The sequence below is a fragment of the Atta cephalotes genome, assembly GCF_000143395.1.
Source record: "Atta cephalotes unplaced genomic scaffold scaffold00018, whole genome shotgun sequence".
Lineage (NCBI taxonomy): Eukaryota > Metazoa > Arthropoda > Insecta > Hymenoptera > Formicidae > Atta > Atta cephalotes.
Genome location: NW_012130082.1, coordinates 2,353,101 through 2,371,907, shown reverse-complemented (window position 1 = coordinate 2,371,907; position 18,807 = coordinate 2,353,101). Strand labels below are relative to the sequence as shown.

The window sequence follows — 18,807 nt, the reverse complement described above, 5'->3', positions numbered from 1 at the left end:
AAATGTCTTGCCATAAAAATAAGCTATGTCGCATAAAGATAGAATATCTTCATAAAAATAAAATTACAATTTTTATTTGCATTATAACACGATTAAGCGCAGGAAATTGTTTATAATTAATATTGCTCAAAACATAAATGGACTATCTTATAGCATTTCAATGCAATGATATTTCAGTACAATTCAATCAAATACTCAGTATCTATCGGCACTTCAATCATTTCTATTAATCTAGATTGCATCAATTCCTCAATCCCCGTTAAATACTTTGCATTCAAAAATCATTCAATATTTTCGACATTGAAGACAAGTCAAATAGACAGAGGCATTATGGCACGAGCCTTCTTTTTGTCTTTTTTATTCTTTTTTAAAAATACTTCTTACGGATGACACTAAAAACTCACCAACTCGAAGAGCTAACAATGGTTACTTGCGAAAATACGGAAAGAGAGTTCGATGTACCTTTTGTTCCCTGAGCTGCGCCTCGAGTACGTCAGCGGTGTGTCCCACAGCTCGCATTCTCTCAAGTCTAGTTTCCATTCGTGCTAGCCAGACTTCCACCTCGTTTCTCTTTGCCTCATATCGTTGACTGTCTCCCAGCATCATGTCCAACTGCGTCTTCCTTTGCATGACTTTCGAATTCGTCTCATCCCAATGCTCCCTCAACTTGGTAACTACAACATTAAGGCAGACGATGTGATGAATGTTATTGTTACATTTACATGTGTAATTATTGTTTTCTTAATTGCATGAAAACGAAATAGCGAGTATTTATGACACCGAAATCGCGCGAGCAATTTTAAGCAATATCACAGAATAAGATATATATATATATAAATTCACACAGAAATATTTAAGCACTAAAATTCGCTTTGAATAGGAATAGGAATAGGATTCTCCAAATATAAGAATTATCATATTTAATTAGATTTATTCTCATCCAAATTCATACCATATTATTTAATTCTTAGTTTATAGATTAATCATACTATATTATAAAAATTTTTTTAAATTGTGTGTGCTAGAAATATATATCTTTAAAAGATTTCATAGTGCTGACTTCAATTTTGAAATAAAGATTCTGCCATATATCTCTTTCTTGTATAAAAAAGGGCATATAACCGACATGAATAAATTAAAATTAATATTTTTTAAAAGCATACTATATGTTTAAGTTTTCTAAACTGCTTCTAACAGACAAAAATAAAGTTTGCAAATTATTTTAATCTACGGAGATATTTTTGCACCTTAAAAACATCGAATTATCAAAGTGCATCGAATGACTAAGCGATGGAAGGCATTAACATAATAAAATATTAGTGCTATTATTCATACTTCTAGTGATACTTCTTTCCTAACACGTTACATATATGAACTAAGTCAACACCTCACTCAAAAATTATATGAAATGTTAAGTGAGAAATATCACAAATGGTAGCACTCAAATATTTTCTTTTCATGTCACTTTAAATATTATCCTATTATATTCTTCTTCTCAACCTTTCCGTAAAACATCCCTTGAAAAGAAAAAGGTTACGTAGAAATTCGCTGTACGCGAGGTATCAATTGGAAACAATCCAAACTGTAATGGCAAGTTAGAGAACACAGCTGGATAAAGCAGATGAAAAACACTGGCAACGATTCAATATTCGCAACAACAAAATTTTCACGCGTGAACATCATGTTCGTGTACCTTTAAGAATGCACCTTATATGTACGATGTTTCGTGAGCGCATGTCGCCAAACAGCACGGAAACTAAAATAACAACAGTTCTGATAGAAATATACTCCTTTATAAAAGAAACCCATAATGATTCTGTTAATGTATTTCCAAAGCACATATTATGGATATTAATATGGATATTATTTGAATAAAACGAAATTAGGAACAGAGATAAATAAACAAGATAAATAGCATAATTGATATAAAAAGTAATCCTAATTTTGATAAAAACATTGCGTTTGTACAATAAATATTTTCAATTAAAATATTTATTTCAAATATCAAATTGCGCGTTAAAGGATACATTTCAAAGGATTTTAATGTATAAAAGTATTCCTTTAATAACGAAATCATTTAGTATCGTATAGATTTTTAACATGGTAAATGAAAAATATCATGTGAAATACGAACCTTGCAAAATATCATTAATTTTAAAATAAAATATTTTTATATATTTCTGAAATCCTAAAAGTTTTATTAATTACCTTTGATAAATCGTGGATTTTATTCTTTAAAATTTATAACAATAATTAATCCAGAATATAAAAGAATAATAAAATCTATACTAATGATAAAAATTGTAATTATTACATATTAACTTAATTATTAAATATTACTTCAAAAGCAATTATCTATGACATTAATAACATTATCTAACATAATTCTGGATATTTAGACGATCCAAAAAGAAGATAAAGATAAAAATCATTAAATTAAAAAGATTAGAAAATTCATATTTATACTTTATAAATTCATATTTATACTTTATAAATTCATATTTATACTTTATACTTTATAAATTTGGTTAAGATTGGTTTACGATTATTCACTTAATACTTTTATACGACATATTATTCTGAGCAAATGTTAAAATAAAAAAGACGTTTTTCTTTCTCTTGTAAGTGATAGAACTGTAACAAATTACAGTGAATTTGCTCACAGTGAAGCGGTGAGGACAATTTGCATCGTAAAGGATTCGCAGATCTTACATATTCATGTGTTTACTGTATTAATAGTTTCCACTATTCCCAAAGTTCTAACAGTTCCGTTTAACACGCCGCATTTCATCCATTATTCAAATATATTAAACGACGCGGCGTACTTATAAATCAAGATTCCAATAATCTAAACAAAAATAAGCATCACATATAACTTGGAGGAGGTGTGACGAACAAGGGTTAAAAAATAGATTTTAAATGTGCACACGTATATCGACTTTCAAAAGACTTAACTTCACCTCGTTCGCTCAAGAACGTTGTATGAAAGACAGAGAGGGGCATTACTTCAATGACTTTCAACGACTTATTATGAGAGCAATTCACTCTCATCGACCTCTACACTTCGACCTGCACTTAGCCGCCCTTATTATATCCGGCAACGTATACTTTTCTGCCTGCACGCAAATTATAAGTACTGAGATTAATCGAAAAAGATTTCAAGGTGTGTGTTGATGCTTGATCCAATAATTCTAATTTCCATAATTACAATTCATTGAATATATATCAGCGCAGTTTTTAAATTAATTCTCTCTCAATCTTAATTATATTAATCTGTTATTTATATTAATCTGTCAATAAAAAAAAATTAAAACTGATAATAGCGAAATATTAAAAGTAACTTTCTATAATAAATTATTATGGCATTCTACTTACTTCACACGTTATTCCAAATCATTTGAAAATAATTTTTGATATTTTATTATTTAACATTAATGTTAGCTAATAACTTAAGTAAAAACAGAGAAACTTTAATATCATTATAAATTTATCCTAATTTAACAATTACACATAACTGAAAAATTGTTTAAATCATATCTATATAATTAAAAATTCATGTTGATCGTTTATAATACAAAAAATATATTTAGGTATACTTCTATTAGAAAGAAAATAAAAAGGATACAATACATTGTCACACACACTAAAAAAGACTAATGTGTTCCTGGCTGAACAGATTTTCTAGAAATAAAGAAAATCACGTTAAAGTAAAAAAATGTTTACTGCAAAATTACGTTGATCGAACATGTTTTCATAAAAAAAATTTGTTAAGCTTTTAATGCAATAGACACGTATGCTCTTTTTTAATTTTTTATTATCTTTGATTTTTTATTTAAACTAAAAAACTATAAATATACGACATTATATATTAAACACGTTTACGATAAATCATCGCGCCAAAATATCAAACAGTATTTTCATTTCGAAGCTCAGAATTCAATAACTGCGATTTAATGTTCTCATAAATAAATCTTTTAGAATAACCGTAATGTGAAACGCGAACGACGACCTTCGTACAGAAGGTAGATAGAAACTGGGAGTTCTATTGGAAGAAAAATATGTACAATATCAAGACATCCTCCCCTCTCTCTGAAATGAGTTATCGGCACACCTGAGTCTGCCAACGACCTCCGCCATAGCAAACATACATGTACATGTTGCGCTAGCTAGTATAGATTATGCAGATAGTTATATACATGCAAAACTGACGAGCGCATATTCACTGGGGAGTCACAAAGTTGCCAAGAACGCATTGTCTATGAGACTATCGAGATTCATGGTATCAATGGAAGACTAAGCAAAATTTTGATAGCTCACGAAGTTGCTCCTTTCTCTCTCTTTCACAATTAGTTCATTAATAAACTGTAAAGTTCTAAAAATTGCCTTTTATCTCAAGTTCATAAATAAAACACAAGCATCTTTCAAAGGTTAATTCTGACGTAAAAATAAAAAAAATTACTTTGTTGTTCCTATTACGTAATAAAACGGTGTTCTAATGGAAAATCCATATATTTTAATATTTCTTATTCATTCGTTAACTTGTTCGATAACGTATTTTACTTGTTTGCAAGTTGATGTTAATTAGAAACTGGATCGATATTGCAGAACGTTCCTCAGTAAAAGTAGAAACAAAACTTAGAAGATTTAGATAAACAGATTATTTTTCTCTCTCGTAATTTTCTCTCATTCGACGATTCTTATGGATCACTGTTATATTCTGACAGATAGTTATATAAATCTAGTATTCACAGTATTCTTAAAATACAATAAAATAACTAGAAATATTAAATGTCAATCATTAAATTAAGCTATAAAAATAATCGTATAATGTACTTATAAAAAGATAATGATAAAAAGATACTAACTTATCTTTATCAAAAATATAAAAAAATTAATGCATTTATTTTTTGTTAATTTATGTATAAGTATATGTCTATTATGTAAGTTTTTAGTATATATCTGTATAGTAAGGAAAAAAACAATGCTCTTAAATATAATAAAGTAGATTCTAAATAAAATTATTTAACAATCGTTTTTTTTTTCATTTGCCAAATCTTCAATACAAATGTATTCGTAATATTCATAATAATCGCCACGTTACGAGCAATTCATAATAAAGAAAACTATATATATTAAACGTTAACATAAGATTGCTATGTAATTAATTCGCGTTTGCCATGAAGCACCATCTTAATCTACCGACAATGTCAACGCATCAAAGCTGCAAACATTATGGACAAATCGAAACGCGACAGTAAATGCCGTGCCAAATAACGCTCAACTCCCTGTAAACTTCGTTAACTTGACTTCTCCTAAGATTTCTACGGAGCCTCGCAAGTGGATTACGTTCGAACGCAGGCCGACAAAGTTATCCGAAAGTTATACGCTTTGTTCATTGTTGTTCCGCATGGTAGTTCGAAGCGACGTGGTATCTCGATCTCAAAACAAATAAAGATAGAGTTGTTCAACTAACAAAAGGTAGCGAGCTCTCCGACAGCGAGTTAATTTAATCCGTATCTGAATTTAATAAGCTAGTTCATGTTCAATTCTTTTTTAAGTCACGAAAACAAAAATCATCACCGTAATTTTTATCATGAACATACAATTGTAGAAATATCTATTTACTGATATTTTTAGATTAGTATTAGATTTATTGTTAGAGATTATATAAAAAATATATGAAAAACTGACAAATCTAAAAAAAAACTACTACATAGAACTTAATCGTACATGAAAAAAATAATCTGAGTATCTAAAATTTAATTAAATACAGATTTGAAAATAATTTTATTAAATTAATTATATAGGATGATCAAACATAATAAGCAATACCGCAAAGTTTTAACACTCAAGTAACTAACTTGAACATTTTACATACTTTAGCAAAAAAAATTTTACATACTTTAGCAAAAAAAATTTGTTAATGTATAGATATTGATATGCCAATTAAAAATTGATGTTTTTTGCAAACATCAAATAAAACCTCAATTACATAAAAATTTTTTCTTCTTTAATAAAAGTTAAATAAAAATTATAAGTCACTGAAAGCTCTCTTTGCAATTTTATTTTTAAAAGATCAAAAAAGACTAAACTTTTACCGTTAAAATTCAAACGTGCTCTGGTAAATTTTTTTCGGTTTACTTCTTACCGTAGGAAAAGTTCCAACTAAACTCTTGAGAAAGATTTTGCGGTAATGATCAAGCAAAGTCTTGCATATATGTTCTATTAAAGATATTCTTCTACAAGTTTCTGCAGGAGAATATTATGTTTTAATAACAATGTATCAAAAATATTAAAACTTTTAAATATTATATAAAAATAATTTTTCATGAAAATTTGAAAAGTAAAAATTCTATATAAAAAAAACCTAATTGTCAATGTAATAAATGTTTGTAAAAGATAAATATTTATAAAGGATATCGTATACAAAATGTGACAATTACTGGAATATAACTAAAATCCAATACAATATAACACTAAATAATTTATTATTAAATTTCAATCGTGGTAATATTAACCTTAATCACAAAGCATTACAAAGGGATTATAAACCGCATATAATTATCTACTCCCAATCAATATATATATTGTTCAATATGCATTGGTAGTGATTTTACTCGAATTCTTTCCTCGCGCGCAAATTATTACAATTTACATAAACAATTTACGTAGACAAGAAAATGAAAAAAGTAATACACAAAATATTAAAAAAATTTTACTCAGTATATATATATATATATATATATATATATATATATATAAAATCGTATGTTAGCTTATTTTTTATGTTACTTAGAGATTTCTTTTAACAGATAACAGATTTTGCACAAAGGTATGTTAATCGCATCAGTTATACAATAGACAGTTTTACAATATGCGATAAGACTAATGAAGGCGCAAAGGGAGAAAACGAAGAATAATGTAACCGGAAAGGATGAAAGCGAATAAAGGAAGACAAGGAAAAGCGGGAAACCAGACGGCGCATAAAACGCCGGAGGTAGGAAACTTTACACGACCGAAATGGAATTTCCGATAAACTTCGGACTCATCGGCTCCGAAGTCGTCGTCGTCGTCGTCGTCGCTTTCGACCGCGCATGAACCCCTCTTCCATTACCGGTTTTGTAGACATAGTTTCTTTCCTTCTAGCTGTGTCCCGTTACGAGACAGAAGGGGGAAGCATGGAGAAAAGCTGAAAACGAGGAAAAAGTCGAGAGTGCGGAAGGTGCGGAAAATCGCAGCCTCGGAATGAGAAATTGTGAGACGCACGACGCGGCGATGCGGATACGTGAGACGGGTACCAAGTGGTTGCGTTTTCGAGTCTTTACTGCAAGAGTCCTTATTTCGCTCGCAGACCGTTTTGTAACTCCATGTATGCGGCAGAACTACACGCGCTTCACTTTACACCCCGAGAGAATGACACGAGAACAATATCCTTATTGTATGCGAGAAAAATCGACCGAGGCACAATGATAACCCGCTTCTATCTTCTCGTAAGAAATTCGCGTCAATAAAGAATTGTCTTTACGCGAAAAGAGACATCGTCTTCATACGCCATAAATGATTTCAGCAAGACGATCACTGCGAGAATGTATTTCAACTCTCGTTCGTGAGAAACAAAACGGAAATGACAAGGAAAATATCCCACGCGTGAAAGGAACTACAAAGCGATGCATTTCCGTAAGATTTTCTTCGTAGAAACGTAGCAGCGTTGTTCACGAAGTGAACATATTCTTATTTCTCTATGGCATCTCAAGAGACAGATAATAACTCCACCGCATAAGTAGAAAATTCAAATGCGCAGTATTGTGGACATGTGCCTCCCTCTTTCTCTTGATGGAAACCGATTAAGGTGCAGAAAGTTCTTTCGCTTCTCTCTTAATAATATTTCTGTAAATATTGATTTGTACACTGAAAGAAGAGTTTGATATTTATGAATGAAGATTTTCAAGCAGTATATGTGACTCTTATTGATAGCACAATATAATTATTTGCATAATCAAAACAACTATAAACATATAGCTATCCCAAAAAAATTACTATATAATTATAGTTAAATTATAGTTATTAAGAGGTAATTAGAATCATTTTTTTCTCAGTGTAAAATCTCTTTATACAAGATACATTCAGGCTGCATTTGATACTTTATATGCGTTTGTATACTTCAACATCAGCTTTAAATTCCTATTCCATCTCACTTATCATGTTATTACCTGAAAGTTCATCCTATTTACGAAACTTTCGAGCACTTACCATTAAAACTCTATACTCTCTGCCATGATTTTTTTATTTTTTTTCTCCGCGTGAAACGCAATAATGGGAGAGCAGCGACTTTGGAAAATAAATGGTGTATAATAATGCGACATCTCGACGGAATAGAAGTTAGCCGTATGTGTTCGTGTGACTGTCCAACCCTAGACACCAAAAACTTTTGCAATATTCCGCGCGAAATTTCATTATACACATATACCGTCGCATTTCATACGTAGCTTATTACTGCTAATGCAGTACGAGTGCAGACTCATTGGGCGGTGAGTACATGACTATTGTATATACAAGAAGAATATAAAACCCGAAGAATCGCTTATAAAAAACAATACACGCAAATACTATAGCGATGAAAACTTCAGACTCCTGTGCAATGCGCGGAAATGTACAGCAGTTTAATTCTTCATGTGAGAGACGAAAATGCATCCGTTACTAATATAGTGACAGTTTTCTACGGTTAAATTATTTTCCCGGATACCGGGACCAGTTTTTTCGTAACAGGCTGTCTTTTGCAAAAAAGCTTCCTCCTTACTGCTATAATATAACTGAACATAACTCATTGAACCTGCCTAAACCATTGCAACTATATTTCAATTTTTTTACTTGCCGCGTTAAATTAATTCGCATAAATTTCAGCGTTACACATGCTATATATTCATAGATTACTAACCCTTTTATTATACCTTTAATAAGACGCTTAGTTATTCTTTAATAATAGTAAATCACTTTTTTTACTATAACGGTAACGTGAAAATCCGTACCACACGACGCGTTTATTTTTTTCGGAGATGATTGATCGATACGGCACCGGTGCGGTGCCGCGCCACGCGTCGGAATTGCCATGTAATTCCTGCAAATTGTTTGCAAATTGCGCGCTATTACCGTCCATGAATTAGAACGGGATAACGATGGCAAACTATAGTACACATTTTGCTCTTGAAAGAGCGTAATTAACAGAAAGAGAAAGAGAGAGAAAGAGAGAGAAAGAGAGAGAGAAATTGCTTATTTCAGTAAAATTATTGCGAGCTATATTGTAGATTAATAGCTATCAGTCTGTAAATTCTTTTTAAATAATACGTGTTTTTTAAAAAAGTATGTAGAAAACGCTCCAAATATATAAACTTATTCTCATCTTTTTATAAAGTAATTTTCAGTCAAGCAAGTGACTTTTCGAATTAAAAAAAACATTAACTTTATGTTTAACATATACATTATTTAAAAAATAGAAAGTATTATATATTCTGTCACAGACAGAATTAATTTAAAATAAAAATTTAATAAAGTATCACATTACTGTTACTGAATTTCTCGAGAAAATCCTCTTTAAAATAACATGTTTTATTTGAACTGATGTTAACGAAATATTTCTTTGTTATTTTGAGACAACCGCATAAATCGAAATAGAATATACACACATATAAATATGAAAGGAAACAAAAATCATATTACTTTGTTTGTACTTTGCTTGTTATAAAGCTTTCCAATCTTCGCATGCTCGAATCGTTCCATTACTTTGTTATTCTTATTATATTACAAATTTACTAGATCTCGTTATTTCTTTGATATTGTGCAAGAATGAATAGATGGAAATGCATCATTTATATGCTTCGTACCAAATCACAAACTTTCTTCGTTAGAGTCTTACAACTAGAAATTATTATTATTTTTCAAAAATGTCGGTGCAGCGTTCTAAAGAATTTTCATTCAAACTTCCGTTCATATGCGAAGTCTATATGAACTTCATCGATAAAATGTCAACTGTGTATTACATATCTATACATCATCGTACACTTAGTATCGCCATCCATTTGTTCCCAATATACATAATGCCTTATATAAAGAGTTGAACAGCATAACAGTGTCAGAATGATATTAAATCGATCTCGCTGTCTAGTTCAACTGCATCCAGGAGGATTCGCTGGAACAGGATGTCAACGGATTTCACGGAAAATCAGGAGCGACCTACACCACTGCGCTGGTTGGCGCATAACCCTGGGAACTTTCAGTTGGTTTTAATGCGATTAAGTCGTAGAAGGAGCACGAGGGGAGAGGCAAATCAACTCTCGTAGTTCTCTATACAAATATCCCGGGACAAAGTCCGGAAAAGGATTGGAATATGTATAATTGTGACATTGCAAAGTAATACGCCTCGGAATTAAGATCAAAGGAGACCAACGATATTTTTTCTCTCTCAGAAGTTTAAATATACGAGTTTCCAAGTTCGAGGGCTAATAATCATCGACTTACAACTCTCTTTCCCAAAGTTATAAAAAAAAAACAGGCTAGCAACGACATTGTTAGAAACAAGAGCGAACATTAGCAGCGACGGTTAATTACGTGCTTGTATAACCCCTTCCAGTCTGAACTTGCCTTTCCTCTGCTGTCCAACAGCAGTGCGAGCACTGTTTCGCGACTCTGTAACTGCGAAAGTTCGAACAGTTGATGTTGCAAAGAGTTTAAAACTAATTAAAGCCGCGTCATCCGACTTTATGAAGAATCTTGTTTCGCCGCGTGACTGTGCGAAAAACTTCTTAATTTTAAGCGATATTAAGCGATGGGCGACGTATCTGCCTATATTTAATCTATGTTGAACAGAGGTGCATAAATTCAATTTAAGGCAAAATGGAAATTATCGATTACATAATGGTGTCTTCAGCCTTGGAACAACTTCTCCAATCGAAAGAATTTTTAATTAAAGGCTTAGACAGCCGACAAATATGATATTTTCCCTGTCTACATCTAGACTAGCGGAATTTTCAATTAAAGTGAAATGACGAATAATATTCCAAATGAAGCCAAATTAGAATTCGATCGAGTATATGTATTACTTGCACTATAGCAGTATAATGAGAATAATTTTAGAGAATAATTTTATATAAATAAAAAAACACACTTTATTTGCTTCATCAAAATTAATATTTGTCACGCTTAATTAAAAAGATATTTGACGCAATATAATATTAAATTCTTAACGTGCTTTTTCTTTTAATGAACAATAAAAAAATTGGTATCAATTTTAAATTGCAATTGTTGAAACATTCTCTGAAATATCACTGATTAGATAACGAATGTCATGGTCAGTAGAATATATTTATACTCGGAATATATAAACGGGCAAAGAGTAGTTTAAAACTGGTTATTGTCAAAAAGTAGTGCTCTTTCCAGCTTGATTCGTTACTAAATCCGCTCATATATTCACTCGATGTAGATCCATGATTTTCAACTCTGAGATAAAGTTCGCTGAACCGTAAACGATATTCAACGGCGTCTCCTACAAATTTCTGTTCGTTTTCTAATCGCGGTGAAACAGGACGAAGCGAATGGTCGATATGGATATCGAGCATCGAAATTGAGAATGGTTAACCACCAGCCAAAAAGCAAGGGAAAAAGGAGACCGAGAGAAAGAATTAAAAGGAAGAAGTGGGAGAGCAAAAAACGAAAAAATGGCGAGTGAAGGGTAACCGAGAGGGAAAACGATGTTTCACAATCGCGTGCTCATACTAGGAGATAATTTTCGCATGTCGAGCAGCGGTTCCGCGGCTCCGCCACTTCGATATCTATTGCAATGCAAAGATTGTACATTGCGCAGTTTGTCTTCTTTATTGGCTGCGACAACGATGCATGTGTCGCATGCAATTCCAGCCAACAAACATCCTAATGAGACCCATTCCTTATTCAGAACGCATGAATGTTATTGAATAAAAAACGCGCAAATACTACTAAACGCTAAAATAAAATAGAACATTATTTTACCATGTGCCATCCATCTGAAATAATCGCCATGCAAAAAATATCATTGCACATTTTTTCTTTCGCAATCGAAACTTTTCATGTTTTCTATTTTATCAATGTATACATAATCTGACACAAAAGACTTATCGTGCGATTTTGTTACATTTTAAAGCTAATTTCTACGACGTTATTTCGAAAATGTAATGCATCTTACCCAAAAAATATTAATAATCGAATCGATTATCCCTTATTAGATTATAATTCAATTCTAAAAATATGAATTGTACTATTCTAGATATGATAAGTCGTAAATGAAGTTTCGCAAATAAAAATGCGGCTAACATTATTTCTTTGCTATGCTACGCTGGTATGATATTATATTCTTTTCTCTTTCACTACCCTCGTTTAATAAATGAAATATTCCATCCTTCCTTTGCAACCTACACTTGCTTGCGTTGACAAGAAAACTAAATCAAAGAGCATCTCTACCGTCTTCATTTCCACAATATAAAATTAATAAAAAGATATGCTTTATACATACATTTTAATTAAAATTAATCTATGTATATGTCGCAAATACAACTTGCACATATTTATATAAAGTACAGTAGTAAAAAAAAGATTAATCTAATATAACATATATAAAAAAACGACATAATATTATATTCATGAATAATTTCATGAAAAGCATTCAAAGATGGTGCCATCCTTTTATAATGCTTAATAAATTTTTTAAAGAGCCTACAAACTTTTTATTTTAATATAACAAGTAAATATAGTTTATAATATAATAAAGATTAAAATAATGTAATATAAACACAAATAAAAATAATACAGTTATATATCCATTTTTACCAATGTAGAGTAATTTTAATTTCCATTCGACTCATTCTTCATCTTTTCCTAATTCTTATGTTAGAACTAGAAAGAGATGAAAAATAAACTGAACTGAGATTAATTTTCATAGAAACGGACATTAACAAGTAATTCTATTACTTGTTTAGAGTGAAAATAATGTTTGCAATGAAAGTAGTCAGTTCAGGATAAAAAACAAAAGGCAAATGAGTGAAAAACAAGTAAAACGGCAGATCAGATCACCATTTTAATTGACTCTCTTCAGCCTTATGGTTCTTCTAAAACTGCATTTGCACGGAAAGCAGATACTTTCTATGCAAATCGATGCGATGTTAAGTAGCTCCTTTCCCTCACGCTATTCCATCCTGTCCCTCTCGTTTAAGTTAGGCGACTTAACATTGGAAACTACCAAAGTGAAATCAACGTTTAAACCTGAAATTAACTGAAAGGATACAATAATATAATTATATGCGTGAAACCAAAGCGTAACAGATATAACAGATCATAAATTTATTGTAATTTCATTAAATTAATTCGTGGATACGGTTTTGCTTTACCATAAACGTATAAATTAAACGTATAAATTAAATAAAATCATGTTACAGAAAGGTTGTATATGTATTGTATATATTTCATGCAAGCGAAGTTCCAATTTCGCTGTAAAGTATATAAAAGACATATTGTTCGAAAAAGTGCTGTTGCATCAATTTTTTATCCGAAAATTTTGTGTTGGAAAAAGATTGAATTACTTGCTAATCGTGAAAAATATTTGTAAAACATGTTATTTATTATAAATTTCTTTCTTTTTTTATATGATTTTTTATATGATTTATGTACATTACTATTATGAAATTTCTTTAGCGTACAATATAATAAATACTTAATAATCGTTATTACCACAATAATAATCTGCTCGTTATACATTATTGTTTCATATTTGATATTACGGATGACGCGGCCATCCGCGTCGAAGATCCCATCGGTTTTACCGTAATTTATCTGAACTTTCCACCCTTTTCTTCTTCTAGATAGACGGCTTGGACGTGACAAGAAAATAGCAAGTAGCTTTCGTATACGCGGTTGCGCGTATCTGTCGAAGAGGTGACCGTTGTGACCGGTGAATAACCTTTCGTCCCTTCCAAAGAAAATCATACGATTTTTCTCCCCATCGCTAACGAGGTCCCAATTTTTAAAGGTGCTAGTGAGATTACGATCTATTCCCGTGGCCGAATGTCTGAATTTTCGATGAATCGCTTTCGCACACAGACATTCATGATCATACCGAAATACAAGATATCAAAAATATGATTAGAAGAACCCAAAAGAAATCCGATGTTGATAAATATGGCGTTGCTATTTTTCGATGATAGTCATACGATATTTTTATTGATCTCCCGAATAGCTGGAACGAAATCATGAAACTATAATTTTAATATATTACCTCGGCACTCTTTCTTTATTAATTATAATACCTATTGATAAAATTATAAAAGAATGGACGTTAATACGAACGGAAAATTGACTCTCGTCAATCGCACATTTTACGAGGGAGTGAGAATATAATCTAAACTGGCAGTATGCTCATTTGATATCTGGGTTATCATTCTTCTCAGTAATGAATAAAATGGTGAAACATAATACAATAGCTAGGATGCTTGAATAGCATTAAGAAGATAAAGTACAATGCGGAAGTACAAATGTTTTTTGCTTTGCTGTTTGCCCTCTCGTTACTACGTCTGACAGTGATAAACTCAATCTACTGAGAAAGCAAAAGCATACGCCGGGCCCGGCTGATTCTACACGCAACCGTAACTGCGAGTTATGACGTTCGCACCCCTCAGTGCAACGCACCGACACGCACTACCCTCCACTCCAGCGCACCTCATTCAACCTTTTAGTTACAGGTGTAAACTGTTGTCGTAGTTATATCTATCCCAAGAGCGAAATGAACACATGCAAAAACGTCATTCATTCTGAAAGCCATTCCCTTTGGACTATCTGAATGCAAATATTCATCACGTTAAATTTTACTCTAAGAAAATAAGATTTGCAAAAAGTAAATAATATCGAGAAAAATTAATTAAAATAATTTTGTCTGTATATATTTTTTTAATTAAAAAAAGTATTGTTAATTAATTTTTAATCATGTTTTTTAATTTTTTATAAATATGATAAACGTTATATACTTGTATTAAAAATCAATAAAATGGATTAATATAGATCATTTTTTTATTTGCTTGTAAAAAAATTGTATTATATTGTATATATATATATAGGTATATATGTGTGTGTATCTATATATATTATATATATATATATATATATATTTATTTATTAATTTTATTTTATTAATATTAAATTACATTTTCATAATTACCTTTCACAACCATTATTCTTTTGACAGAAAAATTATTATTAAAAGATTTTGATTCTGACAACTAAATGCTCAATATTCTTTATGAAAAGCTTTTAATATCTCAAAGAAAAAGTGAAATCGCTAAAAACTGAAAAATTCATAATAACGTAATAACATTTTGTCAGTAATAATGTAAGCAATCTGCTTTTAAAAGCAATTATACGTGCATGTCGAATATATCAATTATAATATATATTATATTTTGTTATATAACTTTTAATTTATTGTCTGAGTTAGTTTATACTGTATGAAACGAATTCCCTTTAGATAACACGAACTTTCTCATTATAACAAGCATGAAATATTATCTCATGATATCCTCGGTATTTCGGCAATTTCATCTTGTTGCTTGAAACCGTATAATTTCTGTAATTAATATCAAGCGCGTCACAAAATACTATCACATCATAAAAAAAATCTGAGTCTCCAGTTTTTAAATCCTATCAATATATGTATGTAACATTAAAATACCATAGCTGAGAAAAATAAATTATAAATATGCATATAAAACTATAAACTATTTAAAATACAGCGTAATATATGTGTCTGCAATTCCCTTTGACAGTAACAACCCTCAGTTATACTCGAGTACATGGCGGAGTTGTGTGTTGTAAACCACGGTTCGTTGGATCAAAGGGCAGCATAGGGTTCTACGAGGTTTTGAAGGGCTTAGGAAATTCGTAAATGAAGGTTGCCTAGTGCAGACGCGCTTGCGGTAAGATCAATCGCTCGTAGCCACTCTCCCAATCAGAACAGAGCACATACGACTGAATATTAATTGTCCTGCAATTGTCTATTTTAAGTAAAGGAAAAGATGCATTTAACTATTACGATCGATAAAACTTGGATTAATAATCTTCATCAATTTTAACACAACGAAACAACCTCAATTATAAACAATAAAAAATATAAGATTTTTAATTTATGCGTATATACATATAATTTCTATCATTTACATGAATTATAAAATATTAAATTGTATAATAATAATAATACATTTAGTATAATAAAAAAATTACAAAAAAATTTTTCTTTTATTTACAGAAATAGCATAATTATATTTTATTATTCCTACAAATAGAATAAAAAATTGTCATTTGCATCTTTAAAAATTTTTTTTCTATTGATTGCATCTGTAATACTGATTGTAGAATTAAATGTGATTAATAACAACAAATCTATCAAAGCAAAATGATGTCATTTAAGGCGCTTAAAAAACTTATTAAGACTACATCATAATCAAACCCTTATAAATTTAAAATACTCTTCTCGTAATTTACTCTGACACTTCAATACATCAAACAATATGTCCAAACAATACGGTTCAGCTTCGCCTTCTTAATCTTATATTCTTTTGCTGTCACATCGCGTATGGACCTACCCTGATGAGGGCTGTAGTCAGAGCGCCGACGGCCGCGACCATCTGGTGAGCCTAAAGGATGACCTTCCAGCAAGGGAGAAACCACATCCGACGAACCACGTCTTGATATAGCGCCAGATGAATGCTCGGAGTCCCTGCGATGTCTGGCCACGTGTGGTGAATCTTGGGGACTACCATGACCAGAACTCATCGGTGTCCTCAGCGGAGAACCATGCGATGAATACGGAGAGCCCGGTGGCAGTATCTTCTCGGTGCCTTCGAGTGAATATCCGCGTAACAAATCGTACCAAATACCCGACACAATTAACATAAGACCATTGGAGGCATAAATAAATCGCCGAAAAATACAGGAACAAATATCGCCACTGATATGAAATTCCTTTAATTTAGTTTCCAATATTTGATAAAACATTGAATATATTGGAGGAATATTTTAATCTTTCAAATTTATGCTGATGAAACAACTTCTAATATACATCATAAAATAAAAGCATTGTACTCAACAGGTAGAAACTACCATGTTAAAACCTTTCAAATAAATTTTTCATAAAACTTTTCGATATATTTAATATCGTAATATTTTTAATATTACGATATTATACGTATATAATTACTATTTTTTAAATATAAATCTAATGCAATTTGGAAGGATCACTTTTGTGCTTCATTCAAATATTAAAAAATATTTAAATATATAAATATTTATGCTCGAAATTTCCTTTTGTCTAAAAATATTATGATTAATGCTCTATCAATGCAAAGTAAACCGAATGAATTGTTTATAATAGAAGCAGGCCTATGGATAAATATATTGACAAGGCAAGCATAGACTAGTAGTAGCAGTTTTATGTCTAAATAAAACGAGGCTTGAGCAAACAAATGCAACGTATACCTCGCGTCTCTTCGCTGGTTACATGTGACATTTCAAATCGAGGATAATACAAGGAGGATAATACAAGCGGCACGTTCAGAATAACATTTCCTGAAACAAGTTTCCAATTTCGGACATTACGCGTTCGTCTATCTTTTAATCGCGAACACGTCGAATACGTCATACCTCATCTATCAACGCGGCCCAATTACACGCTCTACCGATCCTCGCGAGATCAATGAACGTCCAGCTTCTCACTGTGCGCCTATGACGTATAATTGATGGAACGCCATCACTTGATAACCATCCAACTTCTGACGTGCATTTTTTACGATTATGATTAGATGTAATCCGTCTTCAAATTAAAATCTGCGACATTTATAATCACATAAAATTTTAACGATCTTTTTTTAACTATAATAATATTTAGTAACCACGTATATAATGAATATTAAAAAGCATACCATAGAAGAGAGAAGAAAATAGTGAATGTTTCAAGATTAAAACATTAATTAATTAAATGACATAGTTTCATTTTGATAATTAACGAGGTATTTTATATTATACAATATTAAAAAAATATATTAAAAAATTTTAATTTTAAATTCGTTTAAGTATCATAGATGAAGAAAAATTCCAATACATATGGTAACATTCCATTAGCAATAATCCATCTCAATGAAGTGTCTATTGTTTAAAAACAGCCTCCATGGTCTTTAGAATATTATATAACCGTCGTCACAGTAGAAGTTCCGATACCTTGATGAACGTTCGGATGATGAGAAATTCCGGATGCAGCCGCTACATGCGTGGGAGGCGGAGGGTGAACGAGACCGCCTGGTCCAAGAGGGTTGACGAACCCGTGGATCGGATTCCCATGCATGGGACTAGCGTGGATCGAGCGCGATGGTACCATTCCGGGCAAAGGTATCCCTCTCGTTTGTACCTCGTGAGCGGCGGAGGAGGAGATGGAGGATGCAGAAACGGTCGTGCTTGGATGACCCGGAACGGGACTGCTGCCATGTATGGAACCTCTTCGATGCTGCGACATAATTGGAATTCGATGACGCCGTGAACGGATGAAGATAGGAGTAAGATGCTTAATGCTCTCCAGAGATCGACGACATCGAAGCACTCGAATTCACTTTGGCAGATGCTCGCCGCTGATATTTTTGATCTTCATCCAGTTATCCTTTAATATGTCATTTGGAGGACGTATCATTGAGAAATACGAAGAACTTAAAAGGATAACATGGGTGTAAGCGGTATCGTGATAGTTTCTTCACT

At 31.6% G+C, this 18,807-nt stretch overlaps 1 protein-coding gene across 1 annotated transcript in view; it reads right to left on the bottom strand.

Annotated features, from left to right (window-relative positions):
- LOC105618886 (dystrophin, isoforms A/C/F/G/H-like) overlaps positions 1-18,807 on the bottom strand; it is a 195,891-nt gene that overhangs the window by 2,138 nt on the left and 174,946 nt on the right. The window contains exon 37 of the mRNA XM_012200417.1: positions 463-674. Within this exon, the coding sequence (XP_012055807.1) occupies positions 463-674 (212 nt within the window). The remainder of the gene's footprint in view (positions 1-462; positions 675-18,807) is intronic.